This window comes from Salvelinus namaycush, chromosome 37 (assembly GCF_016432855.1).
Source record: "Salvelinus namaycush isolate Seneca chromosome 37, SaNama_1.0, whole genome shotgun sequence".
NCBI lineage: Eukaryota > Metazoa > Chordata > Actinopteri > Salmoniformes > Salmonidae > Salvelinus > Salvelinus namaycush.
In genome coordinates this window covers 18,149,018-18,171,750 of record NC_052343.1, presented here as the reverse complement: position 1 = coordinate 18,171,750, position 22,733 = coordinate 18,149,018, and the positions used below count along the sequence as shown (strand labels likewise).

At 45.0% G+C, this 22,733-nt stretch overlaps 1 protein-coding gene across 2 annotated transcripts in view; it reads left to right on the top strand.

Moving 5' to 3' along the window:
- triob (trio Rho guanine nucleotide exchange factor b) overlaps positions 1-22,733 on the top strand; it is an 87,790-nt gene that overhangs the window by 22,722 nt on the left and 42,335 nt on the right. For both annotated transcript variants that reach the window (XM_038976594.1, XM_038976593.1), the window contains exons 7-25: positions 1,351-1,482; positions 1,719-1,949; positions 3,446-3,568; positions 3,723-3,914; positions 6,781-6,950; positions 7,322-7,496; positions 14,197-14,392; positions 15,267-15,433; positions 16,378-16,497; positions 17,363-17,554; positions 17,785-18,049; positions 18,281-18,396; positions 19,331-19,453; positions 20,136-20,333; positions 20,697-20,812; positions 21,507-21,573; positions 21,831-21,940; positions 22,210-22,279; positions 22,391-22,480. In XM_038976594.1, coding sequence (XP_038832522.1) covers positions 1,351-1,482; positions 1,719-1,949; positions 3,446-3,568; positions 3,723-3,914; positions 6,781-6,950; positions 7,322-7,496; positions 14,197-14,392; positions 15,267-15,433; positions 16,378-16,497; positions 17,363-17,554; positions 17,785-18,049; positions 18,281-18,396; positions 19,331-19,453; positions 20,136-20,333; positions 20,697-20,812; positions 21,507-21,573; positions 21,831-21,940; positions 22,210-22,279; positions 22,391-22,480 — 2,853 coding nt within the window. The remainder of the gene's footprint in view (positions 1-1,350; positions 1,483-1,718; positions 1,950-3,445; positions 3,569-3,722; positions 3,915-6,780; positions 6,951-7,321; positions 7,497-14,196; positions 14,393-15,266; positions 15,434-16,377; positions 16,498-17,362; positions 17,555-17,784; positions 18,050-18,280; positions 18,397-19,330; positions 19,454-20,135; positions 20,334-20,696; positions 20,813-21,506; positions 21,574-21,830; positions 21,941-22,209; positions 22,280-22,390; positions 22,481-22,733) is intronic.

The window sequence follows — 22,733 nt, the reverse complement described above, 5'->3', positions numbered from 1 at the left end:
CACTCGCACACACACATTTTCCAGATTGAACAGAAAAGGACCAAAACACTCTACTACCTGTTCCAGCGCTGTGCTCCTACAGAGACCCACACTCTTGTTATTTTCCTCTCTCTTTACCTCTCTCTGCCTCGTTTTACTCCCCCTCCTCTCTCTGTCTTTTCTTCCTGTCTGTCTGTCTGTCTTTCTCCTCCTCCCTCTCTCCGTAACCTCTCTGCCTTCTTCTCTCTTCACCTCTATTGTAGTGCATGAGGTCAGGTTGAAACCAGATGTCCAGAGTAGCAGGGTGGGCGGTATTGTTATAGACTACAGGTTTGTGTACCCTACTATCCCCAAGGATTTGAAGCTACTCCATGGATTGAATCTTACCCTGCTTTGGTAGAGGCCCATGTTATATATGGACTTAGTTGTTGTCATATGTTTTCCAACAAACTGATTCAAGTGGAGGTGTCGTCTCTACTGTTTGGTTGTTTGCGGTTGGCATGTGAAGCTAAGTTTCAGTGCTGTGTGTGTCTGTGTTTGTTTACCATGGTTCTAGTGAAGCTGTGGTAAACTGAAACCTCTCTGTCAGTCTGGAGACAAAAGGGGGATGATTGAGGAGAAACACAAAGAGAGAGAGACGCACTGAAAAAATGAAATGAGATGATGCCTTTGACTTTTATCTCCGCTCTCTTCATCCCTCCATTTCTAGAATAATCACTTGTTTTGTATCATTATTCTCCTGAAGTGCCTCTACTTTCTGTTCTACTTTCCTCTCCTCCTCTCCCTGGCCAGCTCCCACAGGAACAGATGAAAATAGTCCCTATCTCTTAATGGCATTGTAGTATGCTGCTGGGATAATGCAGAGCTAATAATAATGCTAGCTCGGGCTGCCTGCAAGGCAATGTGTTGCTTTCATCCCCTGCCATGAATGTGTAATTTACTGATTTACTAAACAGACAGACAGGCAGACAGAAAGGGAGGCAGACAGACGGAGACAGAGAGGGAGGGTTAGAAAGACAGAGACAGACACGAGGACAAGTATAAGTATTTTTCATTGCCTGTTTTTGATCTGTACACGTTTGAGTATTTTAGAACAAGAGTGTTTTTGTGTGCACTAGTTACCGTGGTTGGATGATTGCACATACAAATGCTGTGGTACATTTAGGTAGTCATGACGTTATTTAACCCTTCTAAAATAGAAAAGTGTTCAAGTAGTGGAACTAATGGGCCTGTTTAGAATTAGCATAATATACCTTTAACCTCCTATTGGTTTTGATCTCTTTACTTTCTGTACCACACACCACCATGCACACACCCCCTTCTCATTACCATTATAATGTGTGATCATGTGTGTGTGTGTGTCTCCTCCAGTACATGGGTAATGTGGAGCCGTGGTGTAAGGCGTGTGGAGAAGGAGACCTGCCCTCTGAGCTACAGGACTTGGAGGACACCATCCACCATCACACAGGACTCTATGAGCACATCACCACTGCCTACTCTGAGGTACTATGGGGCCTGCAGTCACTACACATTCTGGTGCCCAGTGCTCATGTACTGAAGGGATTAGTCGGTGATTAGCACTTTTTGTGTCGTCATGCTTTAAAGTAAAATAAATAGCATCTGCAACATGCACTAAAGAAATCCTGCATAAATCCGATTCAGTTGTGTTTTCAAAGTTCATTGTCAACCTTTTCTCCACCTCACCTGGGATCTCTCCTATCTTCTCCTTTCCTCGCCAGGTGAGCCAAGACGGGAAGTCCCTATTGGACAAGCTGCAGCGGCCCCTGACCCCGGGCAGTGCTGATTCGCTGACGGCCTCGGCCAACTACTCCAAGGCGGTGCACCACGTACTAGACATCATCCACGAGGTGCTGCACCACCAGAGACAACTGGAAAACATCTGGCAACACCGCAAGGTCCGGCTGCACCAGCGCCTGCAGCTCTGTGTCTTCCAACAGGACGTCCAGCAGGTACACACACTTAAGGAAGACGCAGGCACACACACAACGACACACACACACACTCACACCTCACACACACAATGACACAAACACACACTCAAACACATAAACACAAACAAACACACAGAATACATAATACACAGATACTTTACCATCATTGTCAGAGACCACTATACTTATTGTACAGTGTTTTATTCATCTAAAACCTGATTTTCATGCATGTTCAATACCAAAGAGAACTGTGTTGTAATTTTGCGGGGTACATATATCCATCTCCACTTTCTTCAAAGCGTTTTCAGTGGCTCCTGGGGTTTCTGAGTGAAAACGTATCTGTGTGAGTGGCTGACAGACCCTTGTGATTAGGACTGAGCTGGTTTCTACTTCTCTGTGCCCTGTGGACATGCTCGCTATTCTCTGTATCTCTCTCTGTATCTCTCGCTCTCTCTCCTGCTCTCTCTCTCTCTGTTTCTCTCTCTCTTTCCTGATACGTACTAGTTGCCATGGTAATCCAATTTACTGCCACGTAATGTGTTGCGTGTTCCATATGTCCCATAGAATGATGCGCTCGAAGAGGAGAGACCTTGAAAAACCCACTATCAAAATCCTGTTTATTCTTCTGTTCAGCAATAATAGTGAGATGAAGCAACCATCCACCCATCTGTTCAATAAATAATAAGGCCGTTATTAACTGAGATATATTATCACAGTCCATAGAAAGGCTTAAACGTTGGTCTGTAGTGGATTATGGATTTCTTCATCCATGTTTCCTTATTAAAAGTGCCAGGCGGTGTCCCAAATGACACCCTATTCCGTATATAGTGCACTACTTTTGACCAAAAGTTATGGACTAGGAATAGGGGACCGTTTGAGACGCAGGCCCAGACTTGGCACAGTGATGCAGAGCAGAGGGTAGAGGGTGGGTCTGAACTGGGAAGGCATTATGTTATGGCAGTAGCCTTAGACAGAACAGGGCCATCTATAGAGCTGTCCCAGACACAGTGTGTCAAGCTAAAAGTCCCAAAGCTCCCCCTTGTGGCGCAGCACATCAGATCAGCGCATACAGTACATACCAATAATATCCCTGTTCATAGGCTAGTAGTCACCACACCTGGGTTCAACTAGTATCTGTTTTCTTGCAAATGCTTCACGCATTTAATTGAGCCTGCATGGAGTGCTGGGTTTGTACTTTTGGGACCTGCCTATTTAATTGGTTCCAATCTAGCCCGGCAGGCTCAATCAAACGCTCAACATATCTGATTCCAAGTAGCGACTATCCAAAGGCATATCACTGTACACAGGTGTTGTCATCGAGCATGTGTTACATCACTCTAGTGTCCTTATAACAGCCTTTATTAGACAGGGCTCTGGCAAACCCTCTCTATACCGGTGTATTTCAGTCTCTCACTCTCTCGCCCCTGTGTGTGTGTGTGTGTGTGTGTGTGTGTGTGTGTGTGTGTGTGTGTGTGTGTGTGTGTGTGTGTGTGTGTGTGTGTGTGTGTGTGCAGGTGCTGGACTGGATAGAGAACCATGGTGAAGCCTTCCTCAGTAAGCATACCGGAGTGGGGAAGTCCCTACACAGAGCTCGGGCCCTGCAGAAGAGACACGAGGACTTTGAGGAGGTGGCCCAGGTGAGCTGGGACACACACACACACAGAGAAAAATAGTATTATATTTTGTGAACTTCATATATTCATTTATATGTCATTAGCCCATATGCTCACATCATAATTACTTGTAATGTGGCAGTCCGCATAATGTCTCTTCTAATGTCCCCCTGTCCAGAACACCTATACTAACGCTGACAAGCTGCTGGAGGCAGCAGAGCAGCTGGCCCAGACAGGAGAATGTGATCCAGAGGAGATCTACCAGGCAGCCCACCAGCTAGAGGACCGCATCCAGGACTTTGTACGTCGCGTGGAGCAACGTAAGGTCCTCCTGGACATGTCTGTGGCCTTCCATACTCACGTCAAAGAGGTACGAGCCTTGGTCCCCTTATAGGCTTATACAGTAGATCTGTACCTGTTGAAAAACTGTACTAATGAAAGTTATTGTTGTATTCGATCTACAGTATGTCTCTAGTCAGGGCTATAGCTCAGTCTACTAAATTGCATGAATCTGAGTGTGAAATGACTTTAAACCCTTTTAACTATTAAAGAAAGTTGTGTGTATTGAGACCTGCCAGCTAGCTGCTGTAATATTGATACCCCTCTAGAGGTGGTAATGACATCTGGTGTAGATGTTCTCATGGTAGGGCTGTGAGAGGGTTCTCCACTGCTCACCCTGAGGAAAGTTTAAGTTCAACCTTTAAAGGAGTTCAACCTCGTCCCTCGTCCCTCGTCCCTCGTCCCAGCCCAGTTAGTGTTGTGAAAGAGATGACAGCCAGCCAAGGTAATAAGAGGTTTGATACAGGAGTTTAGTGGCATGAAGAATGTATAATATTAGTACTGCCACACAACACACCGCCCACACACTGAAGAGTGGAAGTGTGAGTGTGTGTGCGTGCGTGCATTATGTTGTATTTATACAACGGTTGGGTCTAATCCTGAATGCTGATTGGTTAAAACCGCATTCCAACCTGTGTCTATTCCATAAATTAGCACCGGCTAAATCTATGACGTTAAAATGCATATTTACTCTGTTCCATCTGCATGCACAACACTGTCTCATCAGCCCAGCCCAGCTATTTATAAAAAGCATCTAGACATTTTCTCACATTTCTTTTAGACTAGCATTTCGTTTTCAACAGAGGAGATTTGTATAAACCTTTCTGTAAAGGAACTCTAAGGTCAGGGCGTGACAGCAACATTGTTTCAATATTCAAATTCAATCTCCAGCTCTCACATAGTAATGAATGGGTAGGGAGTCGAGAGTCGGGATGAGACAGACAGGCAGGCAGCTTTTTCAGCCAGTCGAAATCAAGAATCAGCATACATTTTATGGATATATACAAAGAAATTTCAATAGAAACCAGGTCAAACAAAATGAAGTGCAGCTGGTTTTCAGTCTTTCCAGCTTCAGTTTGAAGTGATTGTGTTAGCTGTGTTGTTGGCTAGCTCCTCTGAACAACAGTGTCCTGACGAGAGAGCACATTTTCTATGCCAGGTGAAATCGCGCATCATTAGCTCATTGTTATGGATGTCTCCAAATAAATGTCACTAGAAAACAGCTTAAACAAATGCAAATCCAGCTACTTTGTTGTTATTCTGGCTGCACTGTTTGATGTGACTGTAAAGTAGCCGTTATTGGCTAGCTAGCAAGCAAGGCATAAGAATGTTTTCAGCCAGTATGGCAATGGAACATTTAGAACAAACAACTGGGTCGCGTCCATGGATACAGAACAAAAAGACTTAATGACTGGGTCGCGTCTCTGCCATCCGAACCAATAGAACAAACGACCAGCAAGCTTGGGTAGCAACCCTAGATTTGTGTCGGGACTATATCTTGTGGAAGGATGAAATAGTATGAATAAATTCATCAAAATAACATTTTTAATTAAAATATGTAAATCATTATTTGAATATGTTGGTAAACCGTAATATAAAAGTGATAATGCCCCCGAAGCCGGTGGTTGGAGGATATATTGGCACGGTTTGCCGGCACTCTAACAACACCCCTGCCAATATATCCTCCAAACACCGGCTTCTCTGTCATCATCATCACAATGATGTGTGTGTCCTGTGACAGTGGATGGGCTGCCCAAAGTGACACGGACACATAGCCGTATTTTCCTGAGCGTAACACACATCTCCAACAGCCTAAACACAGTGCCTCCCTCCCCCTCTACTACTCTCATCTACTAGACTGGAGCCTAGAGCTATTGCCACAATTTAAGAAGCTGTTCTGTTTCTGAAATGCCTTCTATTCAAAGCTGTAATTTGTCATGCCTTTATTTGTGGTGAAGATTACGTGTGTGTTGTGTTTGAAAGGTTTCCCTTGTAAGAAGGCAGACCCTTGGAATGAGTGTTTCTCAGTTTTACCTATAGAGGTGGTGCTTAACTATAGTCTCCTAAAAACAACATGAAGCTTTTATGAGAAAGTTAACTTGCAGTATGTGTTGTTTCAATCAATGTCATTGGTTTAGGCATTAACGAACAGCATTAACCTTTCTGTAAAGGTTCTGTGCCAGTGCGCTGTACTTTACTCTGTGAGATGACATTGATATCATCTTTACAGTACATGACTCACACAGTGGTTGGTGGTGGCCTGATATTCATATTAATTCATCATTTATTTTATACGTCCATATGGTGTAATAATACCCATCTGTTGTATAGAGGTGGTTGGATTAGGTCCAGTTCCAACTTTCCTCCTCTGTTCTTAGCCTGTGTTGTGTTGCCTGTCTTTGTGTGTTAATATGGAAAAATAGAGCTGTATGAACTGGAACAAAACACATTTTGGGTCTCAAGTGACATACTATTCCCTACATAGCACACTTTGAATTTTGAAAAGGGCCCTACAGGAGCTGGTCAAAAGTAATGCACTATATAGGGAATAGGGTGCCATTTGGGATGCATCGGAAAAAAGCAGTGGGTGGTAGATTGGGCAGGGAGGGTCCTACCTGCTGTTTCGGGTGCTTTAGTTTGGCCCACCCTGCCAATATAACCAGATGGTTAATCCTGCCACAATGACTCAATGCAGCTCCCTCCTTCACTCCTCTTTCTCTCCCTCTCTCCTCTGCTTTGTCCTTCTTTACCTGCCTCTCTGTGTGATAGCAGTCAGCTCCTTTACCTTTCTAGTGTGTTTGTAGCGTAACAAGTTACTCTCGTGTGATTGGCCGGCCGACCTCTTACTGTATTTCTGATTGGCCGCCTGGGCTGTCTGTCACTGTGTGCCAATGCAGCTGTGGACGTGGTTGGAGGAGCTGCAGAAGGAGCTGCTGGACGATGTGTATGCTGAGTCTGTGGAGGCGGTGCAGGACCTGATCAAACGCTTCGGCCAGCAGCAACAGACCACCCTGCAGGCCACTGTCAACGTCATCAAGGAGGGAGAGGACCTCATCCAGCAGCTCAGGTAGGTCACAGCGCACTCATCCTCCATCCTAAATCAATCCCTTCTAGCCCCTACCCGCCATAGAAATATGCTACCCCCTCTACTTTTGTAGATCTGAGCTAATTTACCAAGTAATAAAGGTAGTTTTGTGTTTATTTAGAACTGTTCAGCATTGTAGAGCAGTATCACTGTCCCCCTAGGCTGTATTTACCTTACCATAAAGAGGCAACAGAGGTGCATTTGAAGCTTCTAAGAGCATGCCGTCTAACACATAATTCAACTCTGCTAGCTGTTCCACCACCTACAGTGTTACATGTCATTCATGATATTGAAACGAGTGTATTTAATGTGTTTGTTGACCTATCTAACCTCTGACTCTGGCCTCCACACAGGGACTCTGCTATCTCCAGTAACAAGACTCCCCACAACAGCTCCATGGCCCACATCCAGAGTGTCCTACAGCAGCTGGACGAGGCCCAGGCTCAGATGGAAGACCTGTTTCAGGAGAGGAAGATCAAACTGGAACTCTTCCTGCAGCTACGCATCTTCGAGAGGGACGCCATCGACGTAAGTGGCCCCCATGTCCATAAAGTTCAGATCGATCAATCTATCATGTCCTCTATTGCCCGTATCTGACCGGTGTCTTCTCCAGAGATTGAATGTTTCACAGTCAGTGTTTCTGTAGTAGTTTTATCTGATAGTGTAAGGCCTTCAGTCCCTGCTGAGAGACTCAAACTAGTATTTCTGCTGCTGCTGTTATTCTAATCTCTCTCTTTCCTGTTACACCATCAAAGGACTGAAGCAGTACAGTAGTTGATTAATGAACCTAGGTATTTGGTTGGATGACACGTTGTCTTTTAAAGTTCATGTGGATAATCTTGTGACAAAGCTTAAATTGAAATTGGGTTTTTATTTTCGTAATAAGACTTGCTTCCCGCTTATGGCTAGAAAGAAGCTTGTTCAGGCCACTTTTCTCTCGGTCATTGATTATGGTGACTTTGTTGTATATGCATGCAGCCTCCTCCGTCTTACAGAGACTGGACTCTGTTAATCATGCATCCATGCGCTTTATTACAAATGCCAAGTCACTCACCCATCATTGCACATTGTACCAAATGGTAGGTTGGACCTCCCTTTATATGCGCAGAAAGATACATTTGTATGTGTTCATCTACAAAGCCCTTTTGGGTAAACTCCCTCTTTACCTCTGTAGTCTGGTCTCCTTCACCACCAGCAGTTACCATACCTGGTCTGCTAGGTGGTTGCTACTTGAAGTCCCCAGGACATTCACAGTATTAGGCAAGACTGCCTTTTCTTCTTGTGCACCAGACGCATGGAATAATCTACAATCCATGCTTCATCTAGATATGTTAGTGCCACTGAATTAATTTAAAATATTGATGGGAGACTGTTACAGAGGACTGTAAATGCTTGTTTTAGGCTGGATCATGTTGTTGTATTGCATTGTTGTATGTTTTAATTCTGTAATGTATTGATTGTTGCTGCCTTCTTGGCCAGGTCTCCCTTGAAAAAGAGACTCTAGGCCTCAATGGGCTTTTCCTGGTTAAAAAAAGGTTAAATAAAACAAAATAATTAATTAATTAATTAAGCATTAGCTACAGCAGCCTTTGACTTTATAAAGCCTGGACCACTGATATTCATGAAGTAATCATTCCCCTTTCTGGAAAGTTATTGTACTGAGGTGATGACTCATTTAAGGCTGTGTGTGTGTGTGTGTGTGTGTGTGTGTGTGTGTGTGTGTGTGTGTGTGTGTGTGTGTGTGTGTGTGTGTGTGTGTGTGTGTGTGTGTGTGTGTGTGTGTGTGTGTGTGTGTGTGTGTGTGTGTGTGTGTGTGTGTGACTGCTGCACTACTATTGTGACATTACACCTCAGTGTGAGATGGGCTGCATGTGCAGACTGGCAAGAGGCAGTGTGTGCCAAGCACGGCTCAATATTTTACTGACTGTAGGTTTCCACTTGGGAGAGACGTGAGACATCTTTATGAGAAAATGAATAGGAATATGAATGCATTGTCATGTGATTTGTTGTAATGTCAAACTGCACTGTAGTCTACTTAATGTGCCGAAAACGAAACGTCCTCCTTCTCTATCCAATGACCCTGTTATTGCAACACAACACCAACACTTCAGGTATGTGCGTGGCTTGTTTCCCCTCTCACACACACACACACACACACACACACACACACACACACACACACACACACACACACACACACACACACACACACACACACACACACACACACACACACACATACCTGAATTGTTGGTGTTGTGTTGCAATAACAGGTCATTGGATAGAGGAGGAGGACGTTTCGTTTTCGGCACATTCTATTCATTTTCTCATAAAGATGTCTCACATCTCTCCCAAGTGGAAACCTACAGTCAGTAAAATATTGAGCCGTGCTTGGCACACACTGCCCCTTACCTGTCTGCACATGCAGCCCATCTCACACTGAGGTGTAATGTCACAATAGTAGTGCAGCAGTCACACTAGTCTGTGTGGTAAGAGACCACAGCCAGACTGGTACAGTATTTTCACCTCAGAGGTGCAGTACAGTAAAGCCTTCACATTAGCTGTGATCTGTGGGAGGGACAGAGCGGTATGTCAGTCAGTCAGTCAATATGACACAGGAGAGAGGGAGGGAGAGGTTGTTTTCCCTCCACTCCTCCTCTTCACATCCCCGGGACGCTGTTCCTTCTTGGCTCCCAATGAGGGGTTAGGCAGCAACATGCTGGTTCAGGTTCAGGTTTGAGGTGAGGCAGAGGCATGGCACGCAGTGTCCTAGTCAGTCCCAGAGCAGGATTCCTGTCCTCACGGAGCCAGTCTCCTCTCCATGAGCCAGGAGGAGGGAAAGATGGTGTGTGTACTTAGACTCAGAGAGGGGTTTCCACTCTGCTTTGTGAGAGCAGCCCGGCCCGGTAAGTGGCTCCTGGCGCCTGTGAAGGAGGGAACGTTAGAGAAGAGGAGAGTGGCAGGTGAAGAAAAGATGTTAGAAGAACTAAAGGCTTGTGATATTTATGGGAGCTTTGCCTCGCTGTCATTCAGCCTTCTGTAATGTGCTTATGAGTTAAGTGAATATGACTCCTACAGAACAGTCAGAAAGACATTTTCAAGAGAGATTAGTGAGTTTGGGATTTTTGGAGTTGTAGCACTTTGGACTGGATCGTAATGTTTTGAGAAGGGTTTTTGATAGGGCTAGGAATTGCTAGGGAACTCAAGACACAATATTATCACAATACATATTATCACGATACTTAGGTGCCGATACGATATGTGTTGCGATTCTCACGATTCTATATGTATTGAGATTCGCTACTGTGATTTTATTGCGATTTGATGTTCCAAACATATTGCTCACCATATGTCTGCTGCAGAGGGACAAGAGAGAGCCATGAGAAAACAAGTTTTGATCAGTTATGGAAATAAAGGTGCTGAAAAGAAATTGGCTTCCAATTTAAAAAGAAGATGGAGAACACGCTATGGAGGAAAAATACTGGAGTTTTGGTGCAGGTACAGACAACTAGCACAAAAATAATATTGTCAAAACGACACGATACAATATATTGTCAAAAATAATAAACCGATATATAACTGTATCGAATTTCCCCATCACTAGTTTTTGAGCAGAAATAATGTTGGAAGCATAGATGTCTTTTGATGTTGTATGTACTTGTGTTTATATGGTTGTTAGTGCATGCTTGCTGAATACTTTGTGTCCACAGAGCAACTAGTACCTGTACATTACAATGCTGACATTACCTTTTGTTAGACTTCTTTCTCAAATCTTAAAGCAGTGTTTTCCTGGGGTTTCCTCAGACCTTTCTGTTATGACAGTTGTTGGCTGTTTGCCTTGTGCAAAGAATGGGCCGTTCTCAACCTCAGAAGTGCTGTATAATTAATGGGGTTTGTACCTGTCTGTGGTAGCAGCCATGACTCTCTCTCATATTGTAAAAGCAAAAGAAGAACTGTTCTGTTATTGACTGAGGTGGTGTAGATCTCAGTATACAGCTTCTTGGATTATGAATTTACAAAGATATGTGTTTGATCGACAAGAATGACCGTTCAGGTCATTTACTATAGAGCTCTGTCGCATGTTTCAGTCATAAACCATCTCAAAGATAGAGAGAAAATACTTCTGCCAAGGAACTACTATTACATGATGATAATCATGAGAAGCCAACAATCCACATCCTATATCTTCATAGGTCTATGTTTTGTTTATGTTAAAAACTGTTATCATACTATGTTGATCCAGTCATCAATTTGCTTGGGCTAGATGATAAAGGCTTGGTTTGCTGTTACATTATCTCCAGGTTAAGATATTAAACAGTGAAGAGCGATGGATTAGCATACGGATCATAGCTGAAGGGAGTTTGTGGTTAATTACTACCGCGTTATAGTCTCTGACTTGTACATAAACAGTGAGAGTGTACACTACTAAGCCCCCTGTAGCCTGGCCCTTCCATGAAGCAGCCATACGCTCAGTGAGTTAGAGCTAGCCCTATAGCCCTTACCACATGGAACCCTCCCCTCCACCTTCTCACTCACATGTTCTCCCCCAGAGGACAGTACAGTACTAGATAATACCGTACAGTACTAGATAATACAGTACAGTACTAGATAATACGGTACAGTACTAGATAATACAGTACAGTACTAGATAATACAGTACAGTACTAGATAATACGGTACAGTACAGTACTAGATAATACAGTACAGTACTAGATAATACAGTACAGTACTAGATAATACGGTACAGTACTATATAATACAGTACAGTACAGTACTAGATAATACAGTACAGAACTAGATAATACAGTTCAGTACAGTACAGTACAGTACTAGATAATACAGTACAGTAAAGTACAGTACAGTACTAGATAATACAGTACAGTACAATACTAGATAATACAGTACAGTACAGTACAGTACAGTACAGTACTAGATAATACAGTACAGTACTAGATAATACACTACAGTACAGCTGGAACCTGAGGAGCAGAACAGAGGGTGCAGAGTGCCATCCAGAGGAAATGAAATGGCACAGTGGAGAGAATCAATAATTATTCAATTCGCAGTACTGCGGTTTGGAATTGAGCATTTTCCCATTCCTGACTCAGAACCCTCTCATTCTCCCATTCCTGCCTCGGAATCCTCTCATTCTCCCATTCCTTTTCTGACTCCTTTTCTCTTCATTGTCAGATGCCTTGAGATTTGATTTCACTGCTCATGTGAATGGATGCAGGCAGCTGTATGAGACTCTCAATTTCCTCCCAGTCATTTCTTTTTTACTACGTCTGCTGGATAGCCAGCCACCGCTTTAGTTCATGACCCGTATTACTTTTCCATAGTTTCCCCACGACGACTATCACTCTGGACGCCTTGAATTTTCCTAGGACACATTCTTTACATTTAGCCCTTCAGTATGTGGCTGAGCAGCAGCTGAATGGGATTGTGATCCATGTGTGGAATGGAGACTAGTGCCAGCCTGTCTCTCTCTGAAGCATCAGGAAAGCGATTTTGTAAAACATACAATGGATTTGTATTATATAAAGACAAATTGAAATGGTAAGCTAGTCATTGTGAGCAGCCATGATATTTCGGATAGGTTTGGCAACAAAAATAATCACCACCCGGTATCCACCCTCTTGGTCCTTGGTCACTACATTGATTGATTGATTTTGACTTAATTCCAATGAATATGGAGGGCAACCGTGAAGCAGTGCTGTGGTTTAGGTAAGGTAAGGTAAGCCCAGTCAGGCCCAGCCCACACTGGCATCACAGAGAAAAGACTGACGGAGTACCCATCAGTGTGCCAAGATGGATGGGCATCATGATTCACCCTCCTTCAGCAAGTGTGCGTGGGTGGGTCCTAAACAAGTGCTAACATCACAGGCAGACCATCTACAGTGTTGCCTACAGTCATGCCAGCTACATTTTTTACATTTTTACATTTTAGTCATTTAGCAGACGCTCTTATCCAGAGCGACTTACAGTAGAGTGCATACATTTTATTACATTTTACATATTACATATTACATTTTACATACTGAGACAAGGATATCCCTACCGGCCAAACCCTCCCTAACCCGGACGACGCTATCCCAATTGTGCGTCGCCCCACGGACCTCCCGGTTGCGGCCGGCTGCGACAGAGCCTGGGCACGAACCCAGCCCAGCCTGGGCGCGAACCCAGAGACTCTGGTGGCGCAGCTAGCACTGCGATGCAGTGCCCTAGACCACTGCGCCACCCGGGAGGTACGGGTGGCGCAGCTAGTCTGGGTAGTCCCAGCTAGTCTGGGTAGTCCCTCTATAACCAAGGGAGAAGTGTATCGTTCTAGGAAACACTAAACACTTAGCTACTGTCTCTAAGATCAGTTTGGCTGGCGTTTTGATATCATTACAAATCCTTTCATTCTGACGCCAATTTAGTTTACACCCCTCTCAGGTCATATTCCACCTAGAGGGTTGGAATGATCATCTGTGTGTGTTTGTACATATGTTTGTCCTGTACATGTTATGTCACTAGCAGTGACCTTTATTTCAAACTAACTTAGTGATCCCTGTGATCATTGTGTTTCTATGTCTATTTCTACCCTTCCATTGCAGTAGATAGTTTGTTGTTCAAATCAAATCAAATGTTATTGGTCTCATACACATGGTTAGCAGATGTTATTGCGAGTGTAGTGAAATGCTTGTGCTTCTAGTTCCGACAGTGCAGCAATATCTAACAAGTAATATCTAAAAATACCACAACAAATACCAACAAATACCTAATGCAGTTGATAGTTTGTTGCTGCAGTTGATAGTTTGTTGTTGCAGTTGATAGTTTGTTGTTGCAGTTGATAGTTTGTTGTTGCAGTTGATAGTTTGTTGCTGCAGTTGATAGTTTGTTGTTGCAGTTGATAGTTTGTTGCTGCAGTTGATAGTTTGTTGCTGCAGTTGATAGTTTGTTGTTGCAGTTGATAGTTTGTTGTTGCAGTTGATAGTTTGTTGCTGCAGTTGATAGTTTGTTGCTGCAGTTGATAGTTTGTTGTTGATAGTTTGTTGCTGCAGTTGATAGTTTGTTGTTGCAGTTGATAGTTTGTTGTTGCAGTTGATAGTTTGTTGTTGCAGTTGATAGTTTGTTGTTGCAGTTGATAGTTTGTTGTTGCAGTTGATAGTTTGAGTATCTATAGATCCTCTATAGGGGACTATCCAAATGAAGTGTTACCCATTGTCCTTCCCTCACACACTCCCAGATCATCTCAGACCTGGAGTCGTGGAATGAGGAGCTGTCCCAGCAGATGGGTGAGTTTGATACAGAGGACCTGACGTTGGCAGAGCAGAGGCTCCAGCACCATGCTGACAAGGCCCTCACCATGAACAACCTGACCTTCGACGTCATCCATCAGGGACAGGAGCTGCTGCAGTACGTTACAGAGGTCCAGGCCAGCGGTGAGTAGTGGAGAAACACACACAGACGGATGTACACACACATGCACCTTTTCTGTCGTACACTCACACACCGACACATAAGATGGGCCAAAGCGCTGCTGCTGCTGCCAGGGCAGATGAGCTGTAAGCCAGGACGGGTCAGCTCAGCATTGTGGGTGAGAAGATAGGGAGAGGGGAGGAATGGGGAGGGACGTTTAACCCAGCTATCGGGCACTGGAGAGCTCAGCACAGTAGCGGCAGTAGGCCAAGGCCAGATGAGCAGATTTCACTGTAATCCTATGAACTCATGTCGCTGAGTAAAACCACTAGGCAGTGCTGCAGGACGACAGGCTGCATTGGCACACACACACACGTCAATGACGACATACACAGAGGAGATTTTGCATAATCGGAATGCATCCCAGAGTAGTTCTCTCCTGGACACCAAAGAGACAGACACACAGCGCTTCTATGACAGACATGCTCTGTACTCCAGCAGCCCAATGCAGGTCTGGAACACAGGAGTGAAATGTAAGTAATATAATGTTAATGGCAGGTTCGTTCCTGTGTGTCTGACTGTCTGGCCATATGGAGCTACTGATGTATGTCTGTATGCTTACCTAACTGTCACACTTTTACATGTAGTCGAGACTGATTGTTTTGTATGAGGAGAGAGAGAGAGAGATCTTGCTTCTCTCTTTTAATATTTTTATTAGGTTTGGGTTGCATAATGGCTCTTGTTCTTTGTGTTGTTTTCAGGATTTGCTACAGTAGCTGATGAGCTCTCTCTCTCTCCTTCCTTCTCGCTCTCCTTCTCTCTGTGTCCCTCTCTGTTTCTCTCTCGCTCTCCTTCTCTCTGTCTCCCTCTCTGTTTCCCCCCTCTCTCTCTGTCTAGGTGTGGAGTTGCTGTGTGACAGGGATGTGGACATGGCTACTCGTGTTCAGGACCTGCTGGAGTTCCTCCATGAGAAGCAGCAGGAGCTGGACGTGGCGGCCGAGCAGCACAGGAGGCAACTGGAACAGTGTGTCCAGCTACGCCACCTTCAGGCTGAGGTCAAACAGGTAAATACGTCTTTCTCTCTCTCTGTCTCTCTCTCCTACTTTTGTTCTCTCTCTCTCTCTCTCTCTCTCTCTCTCTCTCTCTCTCTCTCTCTCTCTCTCTCTCTCTCTCTCTCTCTCTCTCTCTCACACTCTCACTCTCTCTCACTCTCACTCTCACTCACTCTCTCACTCTCTCCTAAGACTGAAACACTGCAATGCGTGCTGGGAAAGTAGAGCAGTCCTTTAGAGATGACCAACGGCCCAAAAATGAGGAAAAAGAGAAACTAGGCCAGCAGGCGCATCATCTGTTAATCTTATTCTGTTTATTCATTTATTTCATTTTCCTCATTCGGTCATCGTTGTAGAGCGAGAGATTACCCGTGTCCTGGAAGGGAAGAGAGGCCTATGTGTGTTTTTGTGGCCATAAGCTGAGAGAGCAGGCCAGGCAGAATACAGCAGTAGTTGTTCTGTCTGTCTGTTACTCACTGAGCAGCGTTTAGCCTCTTCCCTCACACAGCCGCTATGCTGAGCTAGGAGTTTGGCAGCAGTGATAGCACAGAGCATGTGTCAGATACACAGCAGGTGTGCAGTGCTGACTCAGAGTGGAGCCCGGAGAAGGAGACGGTGTGGACGCTCTGGCAGGCCGTCCCTGTGTGGACAAAGAGGAGGGTGGGAGGGGGAGAGGTGGGGAGGCGAAAGGGTCGGGGTTGACGTGTCACAGCTGACTTGAACTTGCCCTGACGCTTGATGTATTCCCTTGTGTGTGTGTGTGTCAGGGTGGTGACAACATGGTGGGTTAGGCCTGTATACTGGAGGATGTGCTTATCTGTGATGATGAGTCTTTATTACCATGTCCATTATCAACGTGTCTGCGGTTAATGTAGGTGCTGTGTGTGTGACTGTTTATCTTAGTCTGACACATTACTGATTCTCTCTTCGTGTGTGTGTGTCTGTGTGTGTTTCAGGTGCTGGGTTGGATCCGTAATGGAGAGTCCATGCTGAATGCAGGTCTGATCACAGCCAGCTCTCTACAGGAGGCAGAACAGCTACAGAAGGAACACGAGCAATTCCAACATGCCATAGAGGTAACTCTCTGTTCCATCTCTCTCATGTATTCCTCTTCTTCTCCATCCCTCTCCACTCCTTCTCTTCCTCCTCCTCTTTTCCTCCTCTCCGTGACCCTACCCGTGACCCCACTTTCCGAGGATGTCTCAGGGAGAGTGGGATATGTAAAAAACACACTTCCGATTCACACATGCATATTACCACACCCTCGTACATGTGTGAAATAGGACAAATATAAGCACCCAGCAAATTCTTATTATTTTCCTCATCTCCATCCCCCTCCTACTCCTCTCCTCTCCTCCTTCTCTCATTATCCTCCTCCTCTTCTCCTTCCTTCTACCCTCCTCCTGCACACCTCAGTAAAAACCAGAACCTCCCCCACTCCTCTTTTCATCCTGTATTCATCATAAATCATCCCCCTCTCTGTCTTTCACCAGAAACAGGGCCCTGTTTTCACCCCAAAACATGTTTCCGTTGAACTCTTCTGAGCAGGGCTCATTTTAAATGCAGCCGTACTGCATAAAGGACTACATTCTGCAGGGCTGAGATTATGCAGGCAGGTTTCTGGAGTCATCTACTCACTGTGGAAGGAGAGGAAAAAACCCTGTTGGAGATTATTAGTCCCAGTTACTCGATGGATTTGATTATGGGATTGTAATGATATTGTCTAATGCTGTGGTGTGTTAACAGTCATGGTAGCAGAAGCCAGGTAGAAGACTCACATGGTGAATAACACAGACTCCTTTCCTGTAGCCTCCAATCACATTCCTCCGTGTTCTTGTGAACATTTGAAGATGTTAATGTGAACAATATTTATGAAGTGGAAACACTTTTATTAATCACCTCTCTCCCTCTCTCTCTCCCTCTCTCTCTCCCTCTCCTCAGAAAACCCACCAGAGTGCATTGCAGGTGCAGCAGAAGGCTGAGGCCCTACTCCAAGCCAACCACTACGACATGGACATGATCCGGGACTGTGCAGAGAAGGTGGCCGACCATTGGCAGCAGCTCATGCTCAAAATGGAGGACCGGCTCAAACTGGTCAACGCCTCTGTAGCCTTCTACAAGACTTCTGAGCAGGTGGGTAGGACATTTCTAACTGTTTCCATGGCAACCCGCCAGAGGAGGCCCATTGGCCCCTAGCCCAGTAACATGGCCCAGATTAGGGTATATTAACCACTCTAGATAAGGTGGTATTATATGGTATTACACTGCAGTTTGCCATGTATTTGCGTTCATGTACTTAGCGTGGTCTCTGTGGTGCATTGTGTGTAGTGTAGTTTTGACCTGTGCTGTGTGCTGCTCTGTAGGTGTGCAGTGTGCTGGAGAGCCTGGAGCAGGAGTATAAGCGTGAGGAGGACTGGTGTGGGGGAGCTGATAAACTGGGCCCGAACAGTGAGTCAGACCATGTCACACCCATGATCAGCAAACACCTGGAGCAGAAGGAGGCCTTCCTCAAGGCTTGTACACTAGCAAGGCGGAACGCTGACGTCTTCCTGAAGTACCTGCACAGAAACAGTGTCAACATGCCAGGGATGCTGTCTCACGTCAAGGCTCCTGAAACACAGGTCAAAAGTAAGTGGCTCTTTTTTTCCTTCCCAATCAAATACACCTTAGATCGTTCTTTACTGTGGTGTTCCTTTCAGCTGCCCTCTTCTTTTAGACAGATGGGATGTGTCCCAAATAGCCCCCTATTCCCTATATAGTGCACTACTTAAGTGCTTTAGTAGTAGACTGTAGGACTAGCTTGCCTTTTGTGACATAGCCATGGTTTAAATGATAACGTGTCTGTTGTGGTTTTGTCAGACATCTTGAATGAGCTGCTCCAGAGAGAGAACCGGGTGCTGCACTTCTGGACAATGAGGAAGAGGAGACTGGACCAGTGTCAGCAGTATGTGGTGTTTGAACGCAGCGCCAAGCAGGTCAGTGCTGCTCCTCAAGGAGAACTATACCAGAACGGTAACATTCATGACTACAATGACACGGTCACATAGACAGAGTCAACACAAGCTATAAAAGTAGACAGTAACATATAACAATATGTCCGGTCATACTATACCATACAACCATTTAGAACCCTGTGCAAACTGCTCAACTAAGCACCGGTTGGACTAATGTCTTGACCAGGGGCTGACCAAACCAAATCCTCCAAATCTGGTTTCATTCCCATTCAGTGATGTTTTTGGAGAGGAATTGGAAATGAGGTAGACTGGTAACAGCACAACGGTAGTGCTACCACAGCTATAATTACATGTCCTACATTTTAACACTGGCTTATTGTAGTGCAGTGTCTTTCCTCTCCTCATTCTCTCCAAACCTTCTCCTCTCATTTAGTCAGTGCTGATTGACGGACCGAATGTGTGCAGCAGAGCAGACTGAAGTATATCTCAATTGGAGACTGTTTGCTCCCCCATGTGGGCTGGTGTTAGCATTACACTGGTCTGGAGAGGCAGCAGTGAGGAGTGCATCTTCCTATCCCCGCCTAGATGTCAAATGTATAGAATGGTGTAAGGAGCCCACAAACAACTTACTTGTAAACAAACACTGTATAGCCTCAAAACATGGTTAAAACCATACGTTTGATATCATGGATGGTCAGTCCTTGCATCCATAGCTCTGTCTATTAATTTGAGAGTGGTTACATTTCTCTAGCCCCATCCCTCAGTTGGTTAGCAAAACAGGGGCAGGGAGTCCGCTTTGATATTGTTTCAATTAAGGATTCTAGCTTTATGTCCATGACGGGGCGTGAACAAGTGCACACTTCCTCAAAGGGTGAAGGCTAGGGAATAGGAATTAAACATTAGTGTGATGACAGATAAATGATCTGGACCTCGTCTCGTTGTGATTGGTCCACAGGCTCTGGAGTGGATCCACGACACGGGAGAGTTCTACCTGTCGACCCACACCTCCACCGGATCCAGTATCCACCACACACAGGAGCTGCTGAAGGAGCACGAGGACTTCCAGATCACAGCCAAGGTGAAGGTCCCCTCCAGCAGTGTCCAACACTATCAAACACCACCTCACTCAATCAAATGGCATCTCCTGGATGTAATCTATGTATTGTCTATAACAGACACTGACCTTTGTAGTTCTGAATCAGACTGTATGGGTTGTTTAGACTGTGACGCCTGTAAGAACCTTAGCCAGTGTGTTGAGATGTAAAGGGACTAGTGTCAGTCAACCTGTCCCATACATACACCGCGTAGGGCTGTCTAGGATCTGTTTAGGTTGTGCAGGGTACTGGCCATCTGCGTGGACGCGTCCCAAATGGCACCCTCTTCCCTACGTACTACATTTGATCAGAGCCCCATGGACCCTAGTCAAAAGTAGTGCACTATATTAGGGAGTAGGGTGCCATTTGGGACCCTGCCGGGTAGTGTGTTTTGCTGCCCTGCCCTGTTTGTGGCCCTGTGCTAGGTATTATGATGCTGTAGCTATGAGGCCCAGTCACAGGGCAGCCTATTGTCCCTGATGTTCTGGCCTCCTGAGTTATTGTGTGGCAGAAAACTCTATTGTAGTCATGAACCCCTGGCACAGTGGGATTTGGCTCCCGTGGTTGACACGCACACAAACACAGGCACACGCACACACACACAAACACTCCGCGGCCCCCGTTTGTTCTCTTTTTCACTCTCTCTCTCTTTCTTTGTATTGACAGCAAACCAAAGAGAGGGTGAAACTGTTGATCCAGCTGGCGGATGGCTTTTGTGACAAAGGGCACGCCCATGCGCTGGAGATAAAGAAATGGGTCACCTCTGTGGACAAGCGCTACAGAGACTTCTCCCTCCGCATGGACAAATACCGGTCCTGTCTGGAGAAAGCACTGGGCATCGTATCCTCTGACTCCAACAAGGCCGTGAGTACTGGAGGACAGGGTGGAGGAATGTTGGAGTGGAGGGTTGAGATGAAAAATGGTGTATGTGTGGGAGGGGGGAGGTTGTGTGTGTGTGTGTGTGTGTGTGTGTGTGTGTGTGTGTGTGTGTGTGTGTGTGTGTGTGTGTGTGTGTGTGTGTGTGTGTGTGTGTGTGAAACAGATGAAAGGTGGGATTTGAAAAGTGTGTGTGTGTGTGTGTGTATTTGCATGTGTATTTGCGTGCTCACGCTCATGTGTGAGAGTGTGTGTCTCTGTGTCTGTGTCTGTGCGTGAGTCTGTATCTGTGTGTGTCTGTGCCCGTGTTCCCTCGGCGGTGCCTCGTAAAGTCCCCTGTCTGTCCTACAGAGTAAAGGGCTGCAGCTGGACATCATCCCCGCCAGCGTCCCAGGGTCAGAGGTCAAGCTGAGGGATGCTGCCCACGAACTCAATGAGGAGAAGAGGAAGTCTGCCAGGAGGAAAGAGTAAGCATTCACATACACAGTGGTTACACAGTTTGGTGGAGAAGCATCATTGTTATTAAAAGCAGTGGCAGTTGGGAATACCAGACAGGAAAGTTTGCACCGGATAACAGAAATATTTAACGTATTCATACTGCAGTAATTAACATTAGTATGGTCTAACACTTACCATTTATTTAATTTAAGATATTTTCATGATATCTTATAAATAATATTCAGATTCTTTTTTAAGTATCACATACTGTATTTAACTTCAAAGTCAGAGCCACAGGAAGGTTATTGAAATAATGAGGCGGTCGAAAAAGTGAGCTACTTGTAATTTAGTTGCCCTTTCCTTTTGGGACTTTGATGTTTGATGTTGCATTTAGGCCATGCAAAATTTTTATTTAAATAAACAACACATTTCACTGCACCTATCTGGTGTATTTGACAATAAAACAATATTTTTCTGGGGTTTTACTGTACTGTATGTGAGCATCCCAAATGGCTCCTGGTTCACTAAATAGTGCACATCTTTTGACCAGAGCCTTAGTCAAAGGTAGTGCACTATATAGGAAATAGGTTGCCATTTGGGACGTAGAATATATCAGTAGTTCCCAACCTTTTCCTTTCCTCCGAAAGCGGGAACCACAAAAGACATACTCTCTCTCTCTTTCTCTCTGCTGTAGTTCCCACAAGTTGAATGTTTTTTTTCCAGGTTCATAATGGCAGAGCTCATTCAGACAGAGAAGGCCTACGTCAGAGACCTGCGGGAGTGTACAGATGTAAGTACTGAGAAACCGCCACTCCATTCAACCTGTGACACATTCACACTCGTTTACTGACGGACTAGACAGTGGCCCCTAAAGGGGTTGTTTTTTGAAAGGAAAACATTATGTAAGCCAAGGCCCAAGGGCAATGTAAAAGGTGTGCTTGATTGATCTGGTTTAGTTTTAGTTGGTGGTTTTCTGGTTGTAGAAATGTCAGATGTCAGGATTACAACCAGGTAAAGACATTGTGTTGTTCTCTGTGTGGTTTCTAGACCTACTTGTGGGAGATGACCAGCGGTGTTGAGGAGATCCCTCCAGGCATCGTCAACAAAGAGCACATCATCTTTGGCAACATGCTGGACCTCTACGAGTTCCACCACAAGTTAGTGTTCTGTACTGGAGTTACCCAAACCGGACTCCCATTGCCTTCTAGATGCACTGGAGTGGCTCAATCAACCTAAGACCGGTCTATAGTAACTCAACCTGGGTCCTATTTATTAGTACACACCATAAATAATAATGAAAACAAGCGTTTCTTATTGGACAAGTTCAGGTAGTCCCTCCTCGTGTTGCTCCGTTTAGTTCTGTTCGGTTCGTAGTGAATACGATCCTGATTTTAGATTTCCTCAGAAACTCTCTCTTTCTGTACAGCATCTTCCTGAAGGAGTTGGAGAAATACGAACAGCTACCTGAGGACGTGGGTCATTGCTTTGTCACCTGGGTGAGTGTCTCACTGTCTGGACAAGCCAGCTTACAACACTGACATAGGTTGACATGGCTGAGATGTTGCTGGAATATTGTGTCTCTTAACATTTGTGTGTCCATTTTGCAGGCAGATAAGTTCCAGATGTATGTGAACTACTGCAAGAACAAACCAGACTCTACCCAGCTCATTCTGGAGCATGCAGGGCCCTATTTTGATGTACGTGTAGATGAGTACCAACTTAGGCATGCTATAATACTTAATACGTCAAATGTTGAACCACTAATCAAATTCTGCGAGGTCTTATTATGTGGTCTTTTGAATCATATCCTTTGAAGTACTGTTTATGCTAATAGTTTTTTAATAAATACAAGGAAGCAATATTATGCTGGTATATCAGTTATGACGGTAGCCTCCAAATCTGGCTTATCTGGGTGATTTCTGGGTGTTTGGCAGTGAGGCTGATCTTAAC